Source organism: Globicephala melas, chromosome 2 (assembly GCF_963455315.2).
Source record: "Globicephala melas chromosome 2, mGloMel1.2, whole genome shotgun sequence".
NCBI lineage: Eukaryota > Metazoa > Chordata > Mammalia > Artiodactyla > Delphinidae > Globicephala > Globicephala melas.
The window spans coordinates 35923620-35947189 of NC_083315.2; the positions used below are offsets into that span (position 1 = coordinate 35923620).

At 43.3% G+C, this 23570-nt stretch overlaps 1 protein-coding gene and 1 long non-coding RNA gene across 6 annotated transcripts in view; one reads left to right on the forward strand and one right to left on the reverse strand.

Moving 5' to 3' along the window:
• Positions 1-2155: 2155 nt before the first annotated feature.
• Positions 2156-23055, forward strand: LOC115864635 (uncharacterized). Of its 4 annotated transcripts, XR_009562863.1 has the most exons (7): positions 2156-5107; positions 5376-5471; positions 6024-6301; positions 7095-7274; positions 16552-16785; positions 17949-18159; positions 20332-23055. It is a non-coding gene; the product is annotated as an uncharacterized lncRNA (long non-coding RNA). The 4 variants fall into 4 exon arrangements; XR_009562860.1 differs by having other exon boundaries at positions 16552-18159; XR_009562861.1 differs by having other exon boundaries at positions 5376-5460; positions 16552-18159.
• The window catches only part of PDE8A (phosphodiesterase 8A), a 136075-nt gene continuing 114761 nt past the window's right edge, over positions 2257-23570 (reverse strand). For both annotated transcript variants that reach the window (XM_030878527.2, XM_030878526.3), the window contains exons 18-22: positions 20996-21213; positions 19366-19498; positions 16574-16741; positions 4613-4742; positions 2257-3534 (exon numbers count right to left, since the gene is read on the reverse strand). In XM_030878527.2, the coding sequence (XP_030734387.1) occupies positions 3428-3534; positions 4613-4742; positions 16574-16741; positions 19366-19498; positions 20996-21213 (756 nt within the window). In that variant the 3' untranslated portion in view covers positions 2257-3427. The remainder of the gene's footprint in view (positions 3535-4612; positions 4743-16573; positions 16742-19365; positions 19499-20995; positions 21214-23570) is intronic.

Below are 23570 nucleotides of genomic sequence, written 5' to 3' on the forward strand. Positions count from 1 at the left end.
TGTGCTCTCCGTTGTTGACGCATTTCTAAATCAGAGCCTTGCATCTGACAGGGGAACCTAAATTAGATACAGAAACCTGGTGCAAGGGAGTGTGGAGGGAAATTTTGTGGTTTTCTAGTTTGTGTGTACACCAGGGGCTTAGTGTCGCACAAGCCAGTTCACAGTATTTGTAAACTCCCTGAGCATTTGAATGCTCCTACTATTAATTTTTCCATGAACTATAGTGTATTGTTTTGGGTATGCAAAAAATGGACGCAAATGCTGTCATAATGCAACTTAGCCTTTTCATTCAATATTATTATTAAGCCTTTCCCAGTTGACATCTGTAGCTCTGCTTCATTCCTTTTAACTGCTGTGTATCGTATGTGTATTAATTGTTACCCTGTAACAAATTACCGTAGTTTACTGGCATAAAATTAGCTGTTTACCCTCTCACGGTTTCTGTGGGTAGGAACCCAGGTGTGGCGAAGTTGGGTCCTCTGGCTCAGGGTCTCTCATAAGGTTGTGGTCAGTGTGTCTGCTGGAGCTGTGGCGGAATCTGCTTCTAACACACTCCTGTGGTTGCTGGCATATGACTCAGTTCCATGGTGGCTGTGGGCTGGAGGCTGCCCTTGCTTCCTTGCCATGTATTAGGCCTCCCCATGGGGCAGCGCGCAGCACAGCAGCTTGCTTCATCAGAGCAGGCAGCTAAGAACAGGAGTGTGTGCACAAGATGGATATCACCGTCTGTAACGGGCTGGATAGTGTCCCCCAAAATTCAGATACCCTGGAACCTCAGGATGTGACCCAGTTCTTGCTGTTATTTTTTCCCCCACTCAGATATACCTGCTTAGTTTTGTCTGGATGTTTACCAGTGTCTGTTTACCACTGCTTTCTATACCCTACTTCTTCTTTCTGAACTCATGTTAACGAAGTATCTCTTCCAGCAGTTTTTTCCACAGTGTATCACTCCTTTGTCTTTTGGTTGTTGCACGTGAGAAGAAGTCTGATGGCAGTCTAACACTGGTTCCTTTGTAAGCCATCTGTCTTCTCTCACAGCTTTTACTCTTGGAGCTCAATGCTCTGCAGTTTTACTGTGTTGTTTATTCCTCCTACTTGGGATTTGATGTGCCCTGTAAATACACGGACTTGCATCTGTCAAGTCCTGAGGGACTCGCAGGCTTTCTCTGGATAGTGCTTCTCCCCATTTCTTCTCCCCTCTGGATCACCTAGTTTCGACACATTTTGAAGCATTTCATTCTACCCTCCGTATTTTAACTTTGCTTTCACATTTTCCATTTTTAATCTCTGTGCTGCATGCTGAGTCATTTCCTTAAGTCTTCCAATTTACTAATTCTCTCTTTAGTTATGTCTGGTTTCCTGTTAAACCTGTACAGAAGTTTTCCTTTTTAAAAACAAACAAACAAACACATTTATTTATTTATTTATTCATTTGGCTGTGCTGGTCTTAGGTGCGGCATGAGGGATCTTTTAGTTGTGGCATGCGGGATCTTTAGTTGTGGCATGTGGCTCTTAGTTGCGATATGCATGGGGGATCTAGCTCCCTGATCAGGGATGGAACCTGGGCCCCCTGCATTGGGAGAGTGGAGTCTTAGCCACTGGACCACCAGGGAAGTCCCTCCATTTGTTTTGATGACTGTATCCTTCATACCTAGAATGTCTCTTTGGTTCTTTTTCAAATCTTATTTTTTTCAAAACTACTTTGGTTTACCTTATGGTTTCTATTGCTTCTTGTACCTCTTCAAACATGTTAAGATACTTAAAGTCTCCTTCTGATTTTTCTGTCTCTACCTCATGATGGTTGAGTTCCTTGTGGGATCATTTCCTTTTCTTTCCTGGCACCTAGAGGAGCGGAGAGGGCTTTCTTCCCACATCAGTCCACAGTTATCAACTTAGGTCACATGTCTCCACACAGGAAAAAGGGGCCTTTGTTTCTTTAGACAAAGAAAGAGACCCCTGAGGGGCTGGCCTTGTCAGACCTCCAGAGTGCCCTGACATCTCTGAATGGGCATCAGGTACCCAGGACCCATCCCTGAGAGCCCCTCCAGGGTGCATGATCTCTCTGAATGGGTACCAACTGGTGAATTAATTAAGGTATCTGAGAATTTGTCAACATACTCACCTGGCCCTTTGTGACCCTGAAAAGGTCATTTAACCATTCATCTTTTTTCTGTAAAATAAAGGTATCTTCTTTATTTACAGGGAGAAAAAAAAAGTATTTTAAGTAGTATAAAACTTCAAAGAAAAGGTGGCACATTTTGTCTTAAAAACAAATAGTTTAATTTCACTTTTATCTGGAACAAAACAAGTTTAAAAGGAAAGAGCAAGCGCTTTGACATGTCATCACGTGTCATTTTTTATGGTACTACTTTTGTTCAAAATGTGAAGACACAGAACCTTTATACATTTCAGGAAGCAAAATGCAGATGAAAACAGATTGGTTATAAAATGTCAATTCACTAAATACTGCATTTTCTCTGTTTTTATGGAGAATATTTCATAGAAACACTGTATAAAATAAGGCAGACTTTTGGAAATTCAATTATAAAATTTTAGGAAAAAAGTGTGAAGTCCTAGTTTCTTCCACTTTGGGGAGTCACCTGCAGAGCCCGTCAGACAACTAGAGCAGTTTCTGAGCTCTGGTTGCTGTACAGGAGCCCTTCTCCTTGAGTGCTTCTAGAATCAGACCCACCCACAAAACAGCTTTTCCCAATTAGCATCAATCAGGAAAGTTTAACATACACAAATATTTCTATAGTGCAGTAAAAATGTGTCATTTTGTATTTTAAATTTGCATTATGAAAATAAGTCTGTACACAAAGTAATACATATTTAATGAATATGAATCATGTAAATTTGGTTATGGCATTTAAAAGTTGGCTTTGGCTTTGAAGTATTTTTAAATTCATAGAAAATATTGAACTTCTAATAAAATAAATAAAACATTTTAATAATTGATATTAATAACTTCAAAATTTCTTTGCATTTTCTGTTCAATTTTAAAAGAGAAGTCATTGCACCTTCTACGATGTGAAAAAATCCGATTGCCATTGCCATCCGATTGTTCTTAAGTGCTGAACATAACAGAGAAACTGCAACAAGACACTCTCTGTCACTGGCAGGAAATCCATCACCGTCCCTCGCGGGGGCAGTCCCGAGCTCATGTTTTCACGGACGTGAATGCAAACCATGGTTCTCACGTGACTTTCTGAAGCCCCCCCGCAGCAGGCCCAGGTACCTTGAGTGGACTAAGTCTCACTTTATGGCAATGGCATCAGATGGTGGCTACAGAAGGTTGCCGACGTCCCTGTGTGCTCTTACAGGCTCTGCAGACCGGGGGACGAAAGGACCAAGGAAATCTGACTGCCCTCAGGAATCCCAAGTGACTGGAGGGACACAGCGTCAGGGCCCCAGGCAGTGCTGCCCACTATTCAGGAGGTGGGCGGAGGCTCCGCAGCTTCATTTCGTCCAGTCCCTTCCAGTATTTAAAATTGTTGTCAAGATGCTGCATTAACTCAGGCAGGTCTACAAAGGCTAGAGAAAAAAGATGGCACTGTGATACCCTTTCACAGCCTCAGTAAATTTAGACTTTGAGGCTTTCTAAGGAGAGAGCATTTTACGGAAGAGGGGCAGACAGGAGCAGACAACTGCACAGTGCTCAGCAGACACAGCAAACCCAGTGGCCGGAATGAACTAAAGCCAAGTCCTGTGCTCAGTGCCAGCAGCTCCTCTGTAACCACCTGGTGAGCTGACAACTGGTAGGTGAAGCAGAAGGGGAGCTCATCTGCATACTCACCATTTGATCAGCACCTTTGGGGCCCAGGGTGCCAGGAGCCAGGCCCTAGGCCCTGACTGGCTCTCCTGGGAGTTCTCCCTGCTCCCCCCGCAATTTATACCACCATCTTCCACCTGCAGCACATGCCCTAGGGCATGAGTGGGGAGCAAGTCATTTTACATATGAAGAAAATGGGGCCAGGAGAGGCCATGAATCTGGACTCAAGGAGCTGCAGAGCCTGCAGTCTGGCCCCAAAGCTGCAGCTCTTTCCACCGTCTGAGTCGTCCTTCCCCCACCTCCCAGCACCCTGAGATGGGGGTTTGTCTCCTGCCCATGGATCTGGACAGGGAGTATTAGTGGGGCCCCTTCCCTGAGAGTCCTTTACGTGACAGGCTCCTGCAGGCACCTGAGGTTAAAGAAGAGGGACGTGTACCCGTCAGAGACCAGCCTGCTCTCGGGTCGGCTACCACGTGAGGCGGGAGAAGCTGGGGGAGCGGATGGCAAAAGGGCTCCCACAGAACGACGTGGGCTTTGGAGTCAACGTAAGTGTTTCTGAATCCTGGGCTCTCCACCACCGGCTGTGCAGCCCCAAGTTCAATCCTCTCATCTATGAAACTGGCACAACAACGTCTAGCCCCTGGGGCCAGGGGCAGCTGAGGAGGAAGAGTACAGAGAGCACCCCGCCCTCACGGCCCTCGGTGTCAGCTCACTGCTTCTCCTCAGCCCTTCTTCAAAGTCTGAGCCCCCAAACATATATCTACAGTCAAAAACTACACTATGCACTACTTAATATGCAGTTCCCCGTTACTGAGGGAAATATGCTCAAAGCGTTCTTACCGTCCCAAGCAGCAAACATGTCTGTGATGAAGTAGTCAATGAAAGAGATTTGAGATTTGGGGATGCTGCAGGTATTTCTGTCAAAAACTGGCATCACCACAGGCAAGTCCTGTCGCTTCTCTTCATCAGTCTGCAAAGCAGAAAATGCCAGAATTACGAGGCTCCAGTATCTGGCTCCACTCCCCGTCAGCAGCAACCCCTCTGCCAAAAGCCTCTCCTGGCAGCCCAGGGTGCTCGTGGGGAGAAGCCGATCGCAGCACCAGCCAACAACCCGGATCTGCCACTACATACCACGTCATCCCCGATGGGGGCTGCTCTATGCCAGGGGCACCAAGGACACCCCAACCCAACCCACATTTTCAACACCTGGAACCCTCTTGCTGAAGCTCCTGAGGTACGACTGCAAATGGTACCTGCGGTGCATGAGCACACTAGTCAGCTCAGCCATCCTTCCACCCAGCAGGCGTTTCAAGGGCCTGATCCAGGGCGGCAATGGTGAGTGAGAAACAGCCCCCTTCACAGAGAAGGGACAAGTGGCTGCTTCTCATCTTGGGCCAAATTATTTTATTTGAAAAAGTTATGAACACGCTTGAGGTAAAAAAGAGCTCTGGGATGAGTTTTTTATGTACTTTGATAGACGCTTCCAGAACATCTTCAGGATTCCAGAAAGATTTATAAAAAACTGAAAATATAAGATCCTGGGGGGAAAGGCAAGTATATCTTGAAAGATATAAAGGAGTTTCTTGTTCTTTTTATTCATAAGGTTGCTTTCATCAAAGGGTCCTGGAGAAAAGGATGAGGGGATGCCTGGAGGATGATGATGAAGCAGGAGGTCTTCCTGGAACGAGGTGGGAATGAGGTGCGATTAGAATCACCGAGAGGTCCCTGCTGGAGCAGGCAACCAGGGCTGAGAGTTAAGCAGACGGTCACACGAGGGGCAGGATGAGGGGGACTGAGTGTAGGACAAGTAAGGCCGGGGTGGGCCTGGCTAGAAGGGCTGGAGCCATCCTCTGGTTCTGGAAGGCACAGCTGTCCTCAGGGGCACCTGGATCATTGTTCCTGATGGTCCGGGCAGGCTGCCCTGTTGGGCCAGGCATAGTGAGAAGATGACAGAGGGGTGGCGATCCTGGGACGAGATAAATTGTTGACCAGTCGTGGGCTGTGGAGGGCCAGTCAGTGAGAGCAAGGGCTGAGGACAGGAGGTACGTGGTGTGCTCGGCCATCTGCCAGAAGCCTGACTCTGGTGGCTGAACTCTGTGGGCCATCTGGGGCTGTGGGAGAGTGGAGGACATTTCTTGAGCGGCCAGCACTGGGACAAGAATTCAGGTGTTCAGCGGGACCAAAAGAAAACCTACTCTTGGGGCTTGGGAGCCTGTCCATCCAACTCTTACCCCTGGAACTGTTCTCACAGGGCAAACTGGGCCAGTCCCCCTTGTTGATCTTGACAACTGGCCAGCAGCTGCCTCCCCTGTTCCGTTCACTTCTGTTCTGCTGTCTTGGCCGAGGCCTGGCAATCACCAGCAGGGCCGCAGGGACTGGTTAGAAGCCACCTTGCCCTGCACAAAGGTGGATCCAAGGCCCGGGCGACTGGAAGAACTAGGCCCCACAGCTAACGGCAGGTGACTTTCCCTGGAAGTGACAATGACTCACTACAGCTCTCAACATGGAATCTCCACTTGGGGGCAGCAGGTAACCTTTGGGGGTTTTCCTAGGAGGGACTGTACCTAGCACTGTGCTGCAGAGATGTACTTATGCTAGGTGGGTGTTGAGGGTGCCAGGGACAGGGCTAAGAAAGAGGCCTGTGCTCCCTGTGTTCAGGTGGATGGTGCTAGACTATGGGTCAGGGCAGAAGCCAGCAGTAAGAGCCCCTGCCGCTCCAGGCCAGGGAGCCAAGTCGCACACACTTGACTAGGATTGTACAGGCCAGGGAGCCCTGAGAGGCAGGGCAGAGACTATCTACACCAGTTGTCCGGCCAGGAGCACACTCCAGGAGGTGTGGAAGGTAGGGTGAGGGTGCTCTGGGAAGAGACTAAGTAGGGAATACTGCCAAGTCTTGGCCTCTGCTGGCTGGTGAAGCCTCTGCTGTTAGGCCACAGGCTGGCAGCCCCGTCCCCCAGTGCTGTCGCAGAAAATTGCAGGGTTAGCTCTACGTGAGTCTCTGCCCTGGTGTGTATGGGAAGGGGTGGAGGGTGCAGGAATAGCCTCAGGTTCACAGCCCACTGGCCTGTCTGGCTCAGAGAGCAGTACCACAGGGTGGGTGCTCTCCTGGCACTCCCCCCCTGGTTGTGCTGGATAATGAACCAGCTCTCTTGGGAAAGCCATAGCAGAGGCTCACTGAGCTCAGCAGTTCATGGCTCCAGAGGCTTTTCTGTCAGTGCTGCACTCTAGGCCTGCCCTCCCCTCCACATGGAAGCAGCTGCCTTGTTGAAGGGCAATGAAAACGCTCATGCTTGTATTTCTTCTCTCTGGCCCAATGTGACAGGTACATGGAGCTTCTCAGGCCCTATTCGCTTTTGAAGACCACTGTTTGTTTGCCAATGAAGTCCTCCGTGCCCATGCCCCACTTCTAGGCCACCAATGAGATCTCCATGCCTGGGAGACAGTCAAAGATTCTACAGTAACCAAGTGAATCTCCAATCAAGAAAAAGCCATATTCAAAATGGTAGGAAGTGTCATGGTATTTTTACTCACCCTTGCCCCACTCCTCCCTAGCACAGTCTTGGTCCGGATGAGACAGCAGCCCAGCTCTCAACTGTTTAAATCGAACTGGAAGGAGTGTAGAGCTGACCTCATTTACAACATTACAACCTGTCTGGAGTTTGTCTAAAGGACTAGCCTCTATTTCACCTAATCCAGCTCTCAGGTGGAAAAGCAATGGTTACTGCCTGGGAAAGCTGCATGGAGATGACAGACACACAGATGCCTGGGGTAAGAGATTACAGGTGGAGACAAACAAATGCACCATTTAAGGCCCCAAGGAAAAGCCTCTTGGGGAAATTAAGATATTCAAAAGCAGCTGTATATAGAGGGGAAGACATGCTCAGAAAAGACCTGAAGAGACCATAAGCTTTCACACTGGGCTAACCCCAAGACTCAGAGCATGCCCAGATAATTAGCGAAAGACTTTCCTGGCACAGAGCCAAAGTGCAAAGACTGGGAGAGGTGGCTGTTTTTTCAAACGTCCAATTTTCAACAACAAAAGAAATCACAAGCCCAAAGAAACAGAAAAACATAACCCATTCAAAAGAAGAAAATAAATTGGCAGAAACCATCCCTGAAGAGGTACCCGCAATGATTTATTAAAGACTTCAAAACAACTATCTTAAATATGCACTAGTGCTAAAAGAAAACATGGATTAAATGCTAAAGGAAATCAGGGAAACGATATATGAACAAAATGAGAGTATCAATAAAGAGACAGAAATTATAAAGAAGAGCCGAATAACAATTCTGCAGCTGAAAAACACAAAAAGTGAATTGAAAAATTCACTAGAGGGGGTTCAACAGCAGATCTGAGCAGGTAGAAGAAAGAATCAATAAAAATTTGAAGATAGGACATTTGAAATTATCAAGTCTGAAAAGGAGAAAGAAAAAGAAATAAAAGTGACAAGACCCTAAGTAATTTACAGGAAACCTCAAACAAATACATGCATTATCAGAGTGTAGGAAAGAGAAAAGAGAGGAAAAAAAAAAAAAGGAGCAGAGATTATTTAAAGAAATAATAGCCCACTGGGCATATACCCAGAGAAAACCATAATTCAAAAAGACAAATGCACCCAATGTTCACTGCAGCACTATTTACAATAGCCAGGTCATGGAAGCAACCTAAATGCCCACTGACAGACGAATGAATAAAGAAGATGTGGTACATGTATACAATGGAATATTACTCAGCCATAAAAAGGAACGAAACTGGGTCATTTGCAGAGACGTGGATGGACCTAGAGTCTGTCATACAGAGTGAAGTAAGTCAGAAAGAGAAAAATAACGCATATATATGGAATCTAGAAAAATGGTAGATGAACCAGTTTGCAAGGCAGAAATAGAGACACAGATGTAGAGAACAAACGTATGGATACCAAGGGGGGAAAGCGGGGGCGTGGACAGTGTTGGTGGGATGAACTGGGAGATTGGTATTGACAATATATACACCAATATGTACAAAATAGATAACTAATGATCCTGCTTTATAAAAAAAAATAAATTCAAAAAAAAGAGGAAGAAATAGCCTGTAACTGCCGTAACTTGAAGAGAAACACACATCTACAAATCCAAGAAGGTAAACGACTCCAAGTAGGATAAACCCCAAAACAACCATATTGAAACACATTATAACCAAACTGTCAAAAGCCAAGACAAAGTGAGAATCTCAAAAGCAGCAAGAGGAAAGCGACTCATCACATACACACAAGAAGACAGTCTCAATAAGACGATCAGCTGATTTCTCAGCAGAAACCTTGGAGGCCAGTAGGCACTGGGATAATTACATAAGGGGCTAAAAGAAAAAAAAAACTGTCAACCCAGAATTCTATATCTGGCAGAACTGTCCTTCAAAAATGAGGAAGAAATGAAGACATTCCCAGATAAACAAAAGCAGAGAAAATTTATTACCACTAGATCTAGCCTACAAGAAATGATCAAAGGGAGTCTTTTCAGGTTAAAGTGAAAGGAAGCTAGATGGCAACTTAAAGTCATAAAGATATAAAGATCTCCAGTAAAGGTAAATACATAAGCACATATGAAAAAGAGTATTATTGCAATTTTGGCTTGAAATACCACTTTTTATTTTCTACAGGATTTAAAAGACAAGTGCATAAAAATTACAAATCTGTGTTAATAGGCACACAATATATAAACTGTGACATCAAGAACATATTTGTGACATCAAGAACAAAGTGGGGGACCTCCTTGGTGCCACAGTAGTTAAGAATCCACCTGCCAATGCAGGGGGCATGGGTTCGAGCCCTGGTCTGGGAAGATCCCACATGCCGCGGAGCAACTAAGCCTGTGCGCCACAACTACTGAGCCCGCACTCTAGAGCCCTTGAGCCACAACTACTGAAGCCCGCGCACCTAGAGCCCGTGCTCTGCAATAAGAAGCCACCGCAATGAGAAGACCACGCATTGCAATGAAGAGTAGCCCCCGCTCACCGCAACCAGAGAAAGCCTGTGCCCAGCGACGAAAACCCAATGCAGCCAAAAAATAAATGTATTAGAAAAAAAAAAAAAAAGAAGGTGGGGTGGAGAAACAGAGCTGTAGAGGAGTTTGTGTATACAACTGAAATATAGGCTGGTATCAACTTAAAATAAACTGCTAGAACTTCAGGATGTTATAATGTAATTTCTACGGTGACAGTAAAAAAAAGTTACCCATAGAATATCTGCAAAGGAAATGAGAAGTGGATCAAACATGGTGCCACAAAAAGAATCAAACACAAAGGCGGTAATGGAAAAAATGAGGGACAAAAAAGCTATAAGACATGCATAAGACAAAGTGGCAAAAGTATGTCCTTCTCTGTCAGTAATTATTTTAAATGTAAATGGATTAAACTCCCCAATCTAAAGGCACAGCTGGCAGAATTGATAAAAACACATGATCCAACTATGTTTTGTCTACAAAAACTCACTTACATTAGATACCAGGACATAGGTTGAAAGTGAAAGGATGGAAAAAGATATTCCATGCAGATAACCAAAAGGAAGCTGAGGTGGCTTTGGTAATATCAGACAAAAAAGACTTTAAGTCAAAAATGGTTCTAAGAGACAAAGGACATTATTAATAAATGGGTCAATTCACCAAGAAGATTTAACAATTATAAGCACATATGGACCAAACAATTGGAGTTCCAAAATATATGAAGAAAACACTGACAACTGAAGGGAGAAACAGACACTTCTACAATAATAGTTGGAGACTTCAATAACACACTTTGAATAATGGATAGAACAGCCAGATCAATAAGGAACTAAGGACTTGAACAACACTGTTAACCAACTGGACCCAATAGACATAGAGAACATTCACCCAAAAACAGAACATATTTTTCTCAAGTGCAGATGGAACATTCTCCAGGATAGAATATATGTATGTTAGGCCACAAAACAAGTCAATGAATTTTAAAAGATCAAAATCATACAAAGTACTTTTTCCAATAACTCGTCTGTAAATGTTTGATAGAATTTGCCTGTGAAGCCCTCTGGTCCTGGACTTTTGTTTGTTGGAAGATTTTTAATCACAGTTTCAATTTCATTACTTGTGATTGGTCTGTTCATATTTTCTATTTCTTCCTGGTTCAGTCTGGGAAGGTTGTACCTTTCTAAGAATTTGTCCATTTCTTCTAGGTTGTCGAGTTTATTGGCATATGATTGCCTGGAGTAGTCTCTTATGATCCTTTGTATTTCTGTGTTGTCAGTTGTAACTTCTTTTTCATTTCTAATTTTATCAATTTGAGCCCTCTCCCTTTTTGTCTTGATGAGTTTTATCAAGAAAAAGGTTTATCAATTTTGTTTATCTTTTCACAGAACCAGCTTTTAGTGTCATTGATTTTTTTCTGTTTTCTTCATTTCTATTTCATTTATTTCTGCTCTGATCTTTGTGATTTCTTTCCCTCTACTAACTTTGGGTTTTGTTTTGTTCTTCTTTCTCTAGTTGCTTTAGGTGTAAGGTTAGGTTGTTTACTTGAGATTTTTTTCTTGTTTCCTGAGGTAAGATTGTATACCTATAAAATTCCCTCTTAGAACTTCTTTAGCTATGTCCCATAGGTTCTGGATTGTCATGCTTTCGTTTTCATTTGTCTCTAGGTATTTTTTGATTTCCTCTTTGATCTCATCAGTGATCCACTGGTTGTTTACTAACATATTGTTTGGCCTCCACGTGTTTGTGTTTTTTAGTTTCTATTTCTTGTAGTTGATTTCTAATCTTATAGCCTTGTGGTTGGAAAAGATGCTTGATATGATTTCAGTTTTCTTAAATTTACTGAGGCTTGCTCTATAGCCCAGCATGTGATCTATCCTGGAGAATTTCCATGTGCACTTGAGAAGAATGGGTATTCTGCTGCTTTTGGATGGAATGCTCTGTAAATATCGATTAAGTCCATCTGCTCTAATGTGTCATTTAAGGCCTGTGTTTCCTTACTGATTTTCTGTCTGGATAATCTGTCCAGTGATGTAAGTGGGGTGTTAAAGTCCCTCACTATTATTGTGTTACTGCTGATTTCTCCTGTTATGGCTGTTAGCAACTTGCCTTATATCATGAAGTGCTCCTATGTTGGGTGCATATATATTTACAAGTATTATATCTTTTTCTTGGACTGATCCCTTGATCATTTTGTAGTGTCCTTCTTTGTCTCTTATAACAGTCTTTAAAGTCTATTTTGTCTGATATGAGTATTGCTACTCCAGCTTTCTTTTGATTTCCATTTGCATAGAATACCTTTTTCCATCTCCTCACTTTCAGTCTGTATGTGTCCCTAGATCTGAAGTGGGTCTCTTGTAGACAGCATATATAGGGGGTCTTGTTTTTGTAACCATTCAGCCAGTCTATGTCTTTTGGTTGGAGCATTTAATCCATTTACATTTAAGGTAATTATCGATATGTATGTTAACTGTTTTAGGTTTGTTTTCGTAGGTCTTTTTTCTTCCGTACCTCTTTTGTTCTCTTGTGATTTGATGGCCATCTTTAGTATTGTGTTTGGATTGCTTTTTCTTTTTTGTTTATCTATTGTAGTTTTTTGGTTTGCGGTTACCATGACGTTTTGATATAGCCGTCTATAGATATACAAGATTGTTTTAAGTTGCTGGTCTCTTAGTTTCAAATGGATTTCCAATATCCTGTGTTTGTACTCTCCTCAAAACCTCTTTGCTGGTTTTGATATCATATTTGTGTGTGGATGATCCCCTACCTTTACTGTATGTTTGCCTTTACTGGTGAGCTCTCCCATTTGTAATTGTTTGTAGTTGTAAATCTCCTTTAGCATTTGTTGTAAAGCTGGTTTGGTGGTACTGAATTCTCTCAGCTTTTGCTTGTCTGTAAAGCTTTTGATTTCTCCATCAAATCTGAATGAGAGCATTGCTGGGTAGAGTATTCTTGGTTGTAGGTTTTTCCCTTTCATCACTTTAAATATATCTTGCCCCTCTCTTCTGGCCTGCAGAATTTCTGCTGAAAAATTGGGGATTCCCTTGTATGCTATTTGTTGCTTTTCTCTGTCTTTAATTTTTGTCAGTTTTATTAATATGTGTCTCAGTGCGTTCCTCCTTGGGTTTAACCTGTATGGGACTCTCTGCGTTTCCTGGACTTGAGTGTTTCCTTTCCTGTGTTAGGGAAGTTTTCGGTTATTATCTCTTCAGATATTTTCTCAGGCCCTTTCTCTCTCTCTTCTCCTTCTGGGACCCCTATAATGTGAATTTTGGTGCATTTAATGTTGTCCCAGAGGTCTCTGAGATTGTCTTCATTTCTTTTCATTGTTTCTTCTCTTTTCTGTTCCGCAGCAGTGATTTCCACCAACCTGTTTTCCAGCTCCCTTATTTGTTCTACTACTTCATTTATTCTGCTGTTGATTCCTTCTACTGTATTTTTCATTTCAGTTATTGTATTGTTCATCTCTGTTTGTTCTTTAAATCTTCTAGCTCTTTGTTAAACATTTCTTGTATCTTCTCAGTCTGTGCCTCCATTCTTTTTCCATGATCTTGGATCATCTTTACTATTGTTATTCTGAATTCTTTTTCAGGCAGACTACCTATCTCCACTTCACTTAGTTGTTGTTCCAGGGTTTTATCTTGTTCCGTTGTCTGGAACATATTTCTCTGCCATCTCATTTTGTCTAACTTCCTGTGTTTGTGGGCTCCATTCCTTGGGCTGCAGGACTGTAGTTCTTCTTGCTTCTGGTGTGTGCCCCCTGGTGGGTGAGGTTGGTCCAGGGGCTTGTGCAGGTTTCTTCATGGGAGGGACTGGTGTCTGCCCATTTGTGGGTGGAGCTGGATCTTGTCCCTCTGATGGGCAGGGCCATGTCAAGGGGTGTGTCTAGAGGTGGCTGTGAGCTCAGGACAACTTCAGGCAGCCTGTCTGTTGATGGCTGGGGCTGTGTTCCCACCCTGTTGGTAGTTTGGCCTGAGGCATCCCAGCACTGGATCCTGCAGGCTGTTGGGTGGGGCCAGGTCTCAGTGCCAAAATGGCAACCTCCAGGAGAGCTCACACCAAGGAATATCCCGTAGGGGCCTCTGCCGCCAGTGTCCTTGCCCTGGCAGTGGGCCACAGATGACCCCCATCTCCTCAGGAGACCCTCCAAGACCCACAGGTAGGTCTGGCCCAAGCTCATATGGAGTCACTGCTTTGCCCTGGGTTCCAGTGGATGTGAAACCTTGTGTGTGCCCTGCGAGAGTGGAGTCTGTTTCCCCCAGTCCTGTGGAGCTCCTGCACTCAAGCCCCACTGGCCTTCAAAGTCAAATGTTCTGGGGGCTCCTCCTCCTGATGCCAGACCCCCAGGCTGGGGAGGCCTGACGTGGGGTTTAGAACTCTCACTCCTGTTGGAGAGCCTCCATGATATATATTTTCCAGTTTGTGGGTCGCCCACCTGGTGGGTATGGGATTTGATTATATTGTGAAAGTGCCCCTCCTACCATCTCGTTGTGGCTTTTTGTCTTTGGATGTTGAATATCTTTTTTGGTAGGTTCCAGTCTTTTTTTGTTGATGGTTGTTAAGCAGTCAGTTGTGATTTTTGTGTTTTCGTAAGAGAAGATGCACTCAAGTCCTTTCTACTCCACCATCTTGTCTCCTGTAATTTTTTCTACTGTCTGTTTTCTATTTCCTCATTTTTTGCTCTTATATTTATTATTTCTTTCTTACTTACTTTGGCTTTACTTTGTCTTCTTTTTCTAGTTTCTTAAAGAGAAATCTAAGTCATTAACTTTAGGGCTTTTTCTCTAATTATAAATGTCCCTTCTAATCACTTTTAGTTGCATCCCACAACTTTAATATACTTTTATTAACATTTACTTCTATATATTTTCTAACTTCCTTTATCTGACCTATGGATTATATAGGAATGTGTTGTCAGTTTCTGAATAGTCGGTGTTTACCTAGATACCTTACTGTTACTGATTTCTGATTTAATTCCACTGTGGCTGGAGAACATATTCTGTATGATTTAAATTATTTTATCCTCTACAATGCAATGTTATAATTTGTGCTTAAAATAGCTCTATGTATTTAGAGAAATTAAAAGGAGGAAAAAATCTTTTATAGTTACCCAGCTGTTTACCATTTTTTAAAGTGTTTTGTCTTTTTATTTTTATTTAGTTATAATTGACATACAACACTATATTAGTTTCAGGTGTACAACATAATGATCCAATATTTGCATATATTGCAAAATGATCACCATAATAAACCTAGTTAACATCTGACACCATATATAGTTACAGAATTTTCTTCTGGTAATAACAACTTTTAACATCTACTCTTTTAGCAACCTTCAAATATACAGTACTGTATTAACTACAGTTGCCATGTTGTACATTATAACCCCGTGACTTATTTACTTCATAACTAGGAGTTTGTACCCTTTTGACTCCCTTCACCAATTTTGCATCCCAACTCACTCATCTGGCAACCACCAATCTGTTCTCTGTAAGATTCCACATATAAGTAAGATCATATGGTATCTGTCTTTTTCGCTTAGCATAAAGCCCTTAAGGTCCATCCATGTTGTCAAAAATGGCAAGAGTTCATTCTCTTTTAACGGCTAAATACTGCGTGTGTGTGTGTGTGTGTACGTACGTACACACACACACACACACACACACACACATCTTCTTACCCACTTGACCCATCAGTAGATGTTTAGGTTGTTTCCAACTTGGCTATTGTAAATAATGCTGCAATGAACATGGGGGTGTGTACAGCTTTTGGGGTTCGTGTTTTTGTTTTCTTTGGATAAATACCCAGAAGTAGAATCGCTGGATTATAGGGTAGTTCTATTTTTAATTTTTTGAGGAACCTCTATACTGGCTGCACCAATTTACATTCCCACCAGCAATGCGTAAGGGCTCTCTTTTCTCCACATCCTTGACAACACTTGTTATTTCTTATCTTTTTGATAATAGCCATTCTGACAGATATGAGATGATATTTCATTGTGGTTTTGCTAGTTACCATTTTTGGTGCTTTTCATTCCTTCCTAAAGATCCAAGTTTATATCTAGTATCATTTCCTTTCAGCCTTAAGAACTTCCTTTAGCATTTCTTACATTGCAGGTTTACTGGTGATGAATTCTGTTAGCTTTTCCTTGTCTCACAATGTGTTTCTTTTGCCTTCATTCTTGAAGGATATTTTCATTGGATACAGAATTCCAGGGTGACAGTTTTCTCCTAACAGCATTTTAAAGATGTTGTTCCACAGTGTCTTCTGGCCTGCATAGTTTCTGACATGAATTTATAAAAGATGAGAATCACTCTTCTCTTTATAAGTAATCTATCATTTTTCTCTGGGTGGTTTCAAAATTTCTTCTGTATCTTTGGCTTGTAGCTGCTTGACTGTGACGTGCCTGGGCATGGGTTAGGAGTTGTTGGGTTTCTTAAATCTGTATGTATGTATCTTTCACTAAATTTGGAAAAATTTTAGCCACTATATTTTCTAATTTTTTTTCTGCCTCACAAGAAATTTTTCCTACCCAGAGAGACTATGAAGGGCAGACAACAGTGTAACTAACATCTTTAAAGTCCTATTAGGAGAAAATGTCAAATATCCAGTGAAAATATCTGGCAAGAATGAAGGCAAAATAAAATACATTTTCAGACAAGGGAAAACTAATAGAATTATAACCAGTAAGCCTGTAATACAGGCAATGTTCTTCAAGGACAGAATTGCATTTAGAACTCTACTTCCTAGTTTTAAGTCCATTACTTCTTACGGTCCTTATGGTGTTTCTCTCTCTTTTACTTAAGGAATTAAGAAGCTGCATCTTACCTGAGAAAAATATTCTTCTGAGATACGTGCGGCCCACTCAATGCACTGTTCCAGGGGTCGGCAGGGATTGGACACATCAGCACACTTAATCAGCATTCGTTTGATCAAACTGCGGTTGTCTGGAGTTCTGAGCATAGTGATTATGGCTTCTTGATTTTTATCAGTTTCCTAAAACATGAGTGGAATTCAAAGCAATCAAAATGGGGCCCCAGGTACCAAGCCGGTTTACTCCTGCGGTCCCACTGTAACCACAGTAAGGCACTGCCCAGGATCTACAAGTTAGGATCTCACAAACAGTGCGGAGGATACTCTGCGGATTGAGCTTGGCCCCTTACTCTACAAACGGGAAAACCAAGGCCTAGTGAGATTCCAGCAGGACCCAGAAGTAGAGGGTAGCGCTGGAGGTTGGCGTATCTGCCTTTCCTCTTCTTTTTGGCTCTTCCTCTCACTCTCACAGTTACCTTTTCTTTCTGTTCTATTATGTCTATCATGCTCCCTTGGTAAGCACTCAAAAGACTGGCTTTATCTTTTATTATATTCACTAAAAAACAGAGTGAACTGAAAAATAAAAGATTTCTCTGCCCTCATAACAAAGCATCTTATAGTCCACCAGGGGCTCTGCTTCTCACACGCCAATCTCCAGTCACCTAGCTCTGTGAGAGGTATGATCTTGGGAACTAGCTGTCCGTGTACCAAGGCTGTGTCAGATATAGTGATACGTCCTCAACACTGCCCTAACATTTTATGGTGTACAGAGGACTTAGTCATTCTCTTTTGGTCTGCACTCACAAAAAGGTCCTGTGGTAGGCATGAAAATCAGTATTATTTACACTGTTACATTTTACAGATGAGAACCCTGGGACCCTGAGAGGTGAAGAAACTTGTCCAAAGCTACCCAGCTGAGCCAGGATAAGAACCTAAGTTCTACCTTTAGTCCTGGATTCTGTCTATTCACAGTACCACATGCTATCTGATTCACAAGGAGCCCCTCTGGATATGGAATCTCAATCCAGGGTGTGAGGGACTCTCTGCTTATTGGCCCCCTGAAGCAAATTCAGATTGGAAGAGGGAGTCCTGGGGCAAAGAACGTGGTAAGAGGCATGAGCAAGCATCTCCTCATTCTGATCCTGTGCCCATCGGGCAACTTTCCAGAGGAGTCAGTCATGTGATTTCTGTGCGTAGTCACAGTAGTCTAAGAAGGCCTGATGATCCTGTCTCAGTGGGGACAGATCTACCATCAAGATGGGTAGGAGGCATCCCGAGCCCAGGCTGCCTAGTCTCCTGGAGAGCGCCAGAGTGGACACTGTGAGTGTCCTCAGTAGTTCTCCTTGTTTCCCACTGCCAACCAGGTTTGTGCTGACCCCTCTCTCTTCAGGTGTGTGACTACAGTACTGCCAGCTGGAAACCATTTTCTTTCATGATACTTTGTCCCTGCTCTGACCCACTGGATACTGATTTCCAGTCTCTCAGAAGTAACTCCAAGTACCGACAAAAGAGATGAGAAACGTTGACTGGCAAGTGGAATGGAAGACTCAGCTAAGTCTAGGAACTTCCCAGAACAGATGGAGGAAACCCAAGTCTACGAGGTATGTGGTTTCTTTCTGTGGGAACGGGGTCAGCCAGGAGCAGTAGCCCAGGCAATAACCAGCCCTCTCCAGGATGGCAGGGCATGAGTCAGTGAGAGGCTGGTGTGGGTGCCTCTGCTCTGCAAGTCCTTGGGAAGGGAGTGAAGTAAAAGGCAGACTGACAAACTGGAGAACAGGGAAGGGTGAAGGGAGCAGAGTTCTCAACAGGTTTCCAATCAGGTGAAACAGGAACAAGGGTGAAGGGTAATAAGCTAGAAAGCCAGGGATAGTCAAAAGCCATGGCCTAACACATGAGTTGCAGAAGTAGAGTTAGAATTCAAGGAGCTGTCATCCTAGCCTGAGGATAAGTCATCCCTGTGCGTGGTGACAGGCGCTGGGGAGGAGGAATGTGGAAAAGGCTGTGAGCTGATGCCGAGATGTTCAGTGCACATGGGGTGGTAGGGCAGGCACGTGGGCCTCAAAGGAAGAGGGTTCATGAGAAGAGCATGTTCTCTAGGTGCTGCTCTCACCTTGAATCTAGTATAACAGATACCATCTATTCAGTGCCTACCTTGTGCCATGCCCATCAGTCCTATGCCTTGAGACCTGTTATACCCATTCTACAGACGAGGAAGTGGTGAAGGAGAACGAGGATGAGAACTCAGACTGGGCTGCTTCCTCAGCCGTGGTCTCCTGCCTGGGGAAAGGGTTAATGTTCTCCTTGCCAGGAAGTTGTTCTGGGCTCCATGCCTCAAATCCAAAAATGAGGAGCAACGATAATGTCACCCTTGTGGTCCAAATACAGAATCCTTCCCAACCCCACCCTCCTCTGACACAGACCAACAGAGGACAGCTGCTGCTACCACAGAATATGCACGGCAGGGCGTGGCTGGTGAGAGACCTCATGGGCTCCAACGGACCCCAAAATGCGCAAGAAGAGGGGAAGGGGGCAACTGTTGAGAAAGGGCTCAGGAATGGCCCACCCAGCTAAAGGCAGTTTATCTAAAACCTGACCCTCCCTTCAGAGTTTTCATATCTATTTTTGTATATCCTATTTTTTTTTCCTTCCAAGTTTTTGTACTTTAACTTTTTAACCAATGGAAATTAAATTCAGTGAGCCCAATGGGGGTAATGATAACACTCGTGATATCCTAGGCCCATGCTTCCCCACAACACATAGGAATAAGGGCCCCAAACACAAGCTCCCTTTGCAACCAGCTCGCTTACCCCATCTTCCTCTAATGCTGCCAAGGGCTTGTTGATGCTGTTGACAAATTTGTTGACGTGCTCAAAGTGCTTTGTCATTTCTGTGGCTAAGACCATGTCGATAATACTCTGGCGCAGCATCCGGTAGTCATTCCTGTTTCAGACAACAAACGAGAGAGGCTGCTGCCGGTTACTGATCCAGACCAGACAGATGTTCCTGAAAACAAGCTATTATCTAGGACACATGTCCACTGTGGCTAAAATTCTAATGCACTGGAAGTCAGTGGCAGGGCATACTTTAAAAGAATGTGGAAGTTAAAGGTTTTACTGCCTAGATTGCTGTTAGCAAGGGGAACCTGAACAGAAGTTAAAATCAGAAGCTTATGGGTAAGACTATAGACACAATGTTCACGGTGTTGTCGTTCTGAAGTAAAAAGCACATAGTTCTTAAGATAAAAAAAGATGGAATGCAGCAGGGGTGACCAAAGCCAGCTCTCTGAATGAAGACGGAGGTCTGGGTTATGAAGAATGTACTCTACACAGAGGAACCTTGAGACCCAATAATTTTAGTGCCCAGAAACGTAGAGGGCAGACCTTCTGAAAGCTGAGAGAATCACAGGGCATACTTGATTACCTCTTCCTCCAGCCCTTGTTTTTATTTAATTACTTTAAAGTTTTTATTTTTTGAGGATGGAAATGATATAATTAAAAATTCAAAAGGTACATAAACTGCCATCTCCATTCAGCCCCAGCTGCCCTGCTCTCTTCCCTGGAGACAACCAAAGTTATCAGGGTCTTGTGACTTTTTCCAGAGGTAACTGATATATATACAGGCAACTACGAATAAGACCAACTTTAAGTCCACGTATGAAATTCTAAAACATGGCAAAAGGGAGTTATTTTTTAAATCCCTTAAAAGTTTAAAAGCCTTCCTTAAAAATCCAAATTGGTAAGTGTTCCTGACAGATCACTTCTTCCACCTAACAGTTATCAGGCCCCATACTAGACACTGAGGGCACAGTGAGGAAGAGAAGACATATGACACTGTGATCTTACAGCGCTTAACAGTCAAACCAGAATCAAGCAAACGAAGGAACCTGGGACTGAACAATTAATGTGAGGGGCAGGGAAGGCTTCCGCAAAGAAGTGACGTGTGAACAGAGACAACGACGAGACGTCTGCTGGGCAGAGTGGAGTCTTCCAGGCAGAGATGTAAGGTGACAGCTTCTCTGGGTCTCTCGAGGTGTCTGCCTTATACTTTGTCGTCTTGGAATGTCAAGACACAAAGGAACTGAACCTTGAAAACATCGTGCTAAGTGACAGAAGCCAGACACAAAAGACACATACTGGGGATGCTTCCATTTATGTGAAATGTGCAGAACTGGCAAATCTATGGAGAGGGAAAGTAGACCTAGAGCTGTGGGAGTTGAGGGGGGAATGGGGAGAGACTGCCAGTGAGCTCGAGGTTCTTTTGCGGGGTGATGGAAATGTTCTAAATTTCGACTGTAGTGATGGTCACACAACTCTGAATAGAAGAAAAACCACTGTACACTTTAAACGGGTGAACTGTAGAGTACGTGAATTATATCTTAATAAAATTGTTTTTTAAAAAAAGAGAGAGGAAACATACTTTCCAACTCGTTGTTCTTACCTCTCCATGTTTTTAAAGATGTTGCATTTATCATCACCAGTGGTCAGCTGGAAGGCCAAGGCCGCGTGGTGTCTCTCGAGCACAGCAGTGTCGTTATACAGAATGGCCAGCTCACTCCCAGCATTGCACAGGAAGGAGTTTGTTCTCCCGGGGTGGTCCAGGTCATGGACAGTGGCTGCAATGAGGGCAGTGACCTCATCAAGTGGATCTAAAGTTTGCTGAAAACAAGAGATCATTTAAAAATTGGGGCAAGGCATTGAAAGCAAGGTAGCCTTCTGGGTAGTAGTTTTCTTTCTGCCCTATTACTTTAAGGTAAGGATGTTTCGGATTTCTGAGAAAAGCATAATGTTGAGCAAACTCAGTTTTCCCATCTCCACTCAGACACAGTTTCATCTTTGCATGTTTATTAGGAAACATTATCTGATTCTCAGTCTCACAAGTTAAGGACTTACCAAGACACAGGTGTCCTCAACAGACAGGAGTCACCTCCTCAGAAAGTCTGTCTCTAGACCCATCACAAAAAAAGGCCTTTAGTCTGAGATATTGACTTAGACCAACATAAACTAGTATTACTGAATAAAAGAGAGAAATAATTTTTTAAGTTATGCATCTCTTACATTAACTGGGGATTGGTCTATAGTTTTCTCCCCCCTTCTGCTGCTACCTTTGTCAGGTTGATTTCAGGGTTTTGTGACTCTGTAAAATGATCTGGACGTTTTCCATCTTTTTCAAGACTTTGAAACGGTTTATGTAACATGGAAAAATTCCTTAGAGGGCTAAAGAACTCACCTGTCCATCTGGGTCAGGAGCCAGGTTTTGAAGAAATTAGTTGATAGTTTAAAAACAACTCCCATGGTACTGACCTCTCTCTTGGTTTTCTACTTCCAGCATTAATTTGATTTAAAACTCTAAGTACAGAAGTGTATGGTACTTTCTTCTATTAATCTCCATTTCAAATGCGTGTATTTCTGTGTTTACTGTGTTTCTGATTAGTTTGGCTAGAACTTAATTCTCTTGGTGTTTCAAAGAATCATTCTGGATTATCACTTTGCTCTTCCCATTTTACAGGTTTTGATACATAGGCTTCTCATTTTGTTGTTTTCTAAACTGTTATTTTTGGCTTTATTTCCTTGCTTATCCCTAAATTGTTTGAAATATTTTCTCATTTGTAGTGACTAACATTTTTTATTTAACTTTTAGTTATTAAATTCTAGTTTTTGTTGTGGTTAGAAAATACAGTCTATGAAATTTTGAAGTTTATCAAGACAGTAATTGTGTCCTAGTATAAGATCATTTTTGGAAATATTCTACAAACACTTGAAAACAAGGTGTATATCTAATAAATCAGTCTTGTAAAATTTATTTAAATTGAAATTCAACAGTTTTATCTTTAAATGGGTGAATTTTATGATGTGAATTATATCAATGCTATTAAAAATTAATAAGTTAGCTTTCTGAATATATATTTGTATGTTATCTATAGAGGAGTTCAAAATCAATAAATTACAGCAAAAGTTAGGTTGTCTTTATATGCTGAACCATATTGACACAGACATCTCTCCTCTGCCATTTGTCTTCATGCTTTATAAAAACAGCCCTCTCTCTGGACTCTTATTATGCCTACAGTCTGTTGTTATTAAAACAACAACAACAACAAAACCCGAAAAACCAAACTAGAGGGAAAGAGAAAGCGCAAATGGGAGACCCAGCTCTGAGAAGATAGGATTTCAGGGTGGGGAGTGACTCAACATGACCACGTGCTGGAATCATCCCCGCACGCTGCTCTCCTCCCTACAACTAACTAGTCGCAGGTACAGATGAGGTAGTGGGACCGGGATGCACTGGCCCTCACTCTGCTGACTGCCAGGGCTGGTCCTGGCCACCATGTGGCCTTCCTCAGATGCCAGGACATCAGGCAGTGATGCCTCGCTGTCTCATTCCTCACGAGGCCCTGTTTCCTTAGGTACAAAACCAACAGTTTGATTCAACTGCTCTCAAGTATACAATACTTCTGAAAGTGAAATGGCCACGCACTAGAGCTCCCTGGACCCTCTGTACCATTTTATGATGGATGCTGAAGGAAATAAACAAATACTTTGGCAAATCAGTGAAGGTCTAGTTGCTGCTTCGAAAATTTCCCCAATGAAATAATTGACAACGTGAAAAGGCTTTCTAAGGAAGCTTGGTTTGGGAGTGGGCAGTAACATTCCCTGAATGGAACCTTTCTCCCGTGACGCCCTCCTTACTGGGACCTACTCCCATCCCCCTATGGCCTCAAAGCTGGAGCTAAAGCTGCTACATGGCCCCCAGGCAGATCCTGGGCCAGTTGTGAACGGCCACCAGTAGGTGCCAGTGGCCACTGCACCTGATGCTAGGAGCCTCGCCCTTCCTCCCCTGCGCCGACGAGATGGAGCAGGACAGGCACTGGGCTACGAAAGGAGCCTGCCGTCCAAATGAAGTGGACGGTACAATCAGGAGGTACCCAGGAGGGTGTGGGGACACGGAGGAGGGTGCCCCAGGGAGGGCTTCCTAGAGGAATGAAGGCTGGTGTTGATTCCTGAAGGGCAGGGGGAGA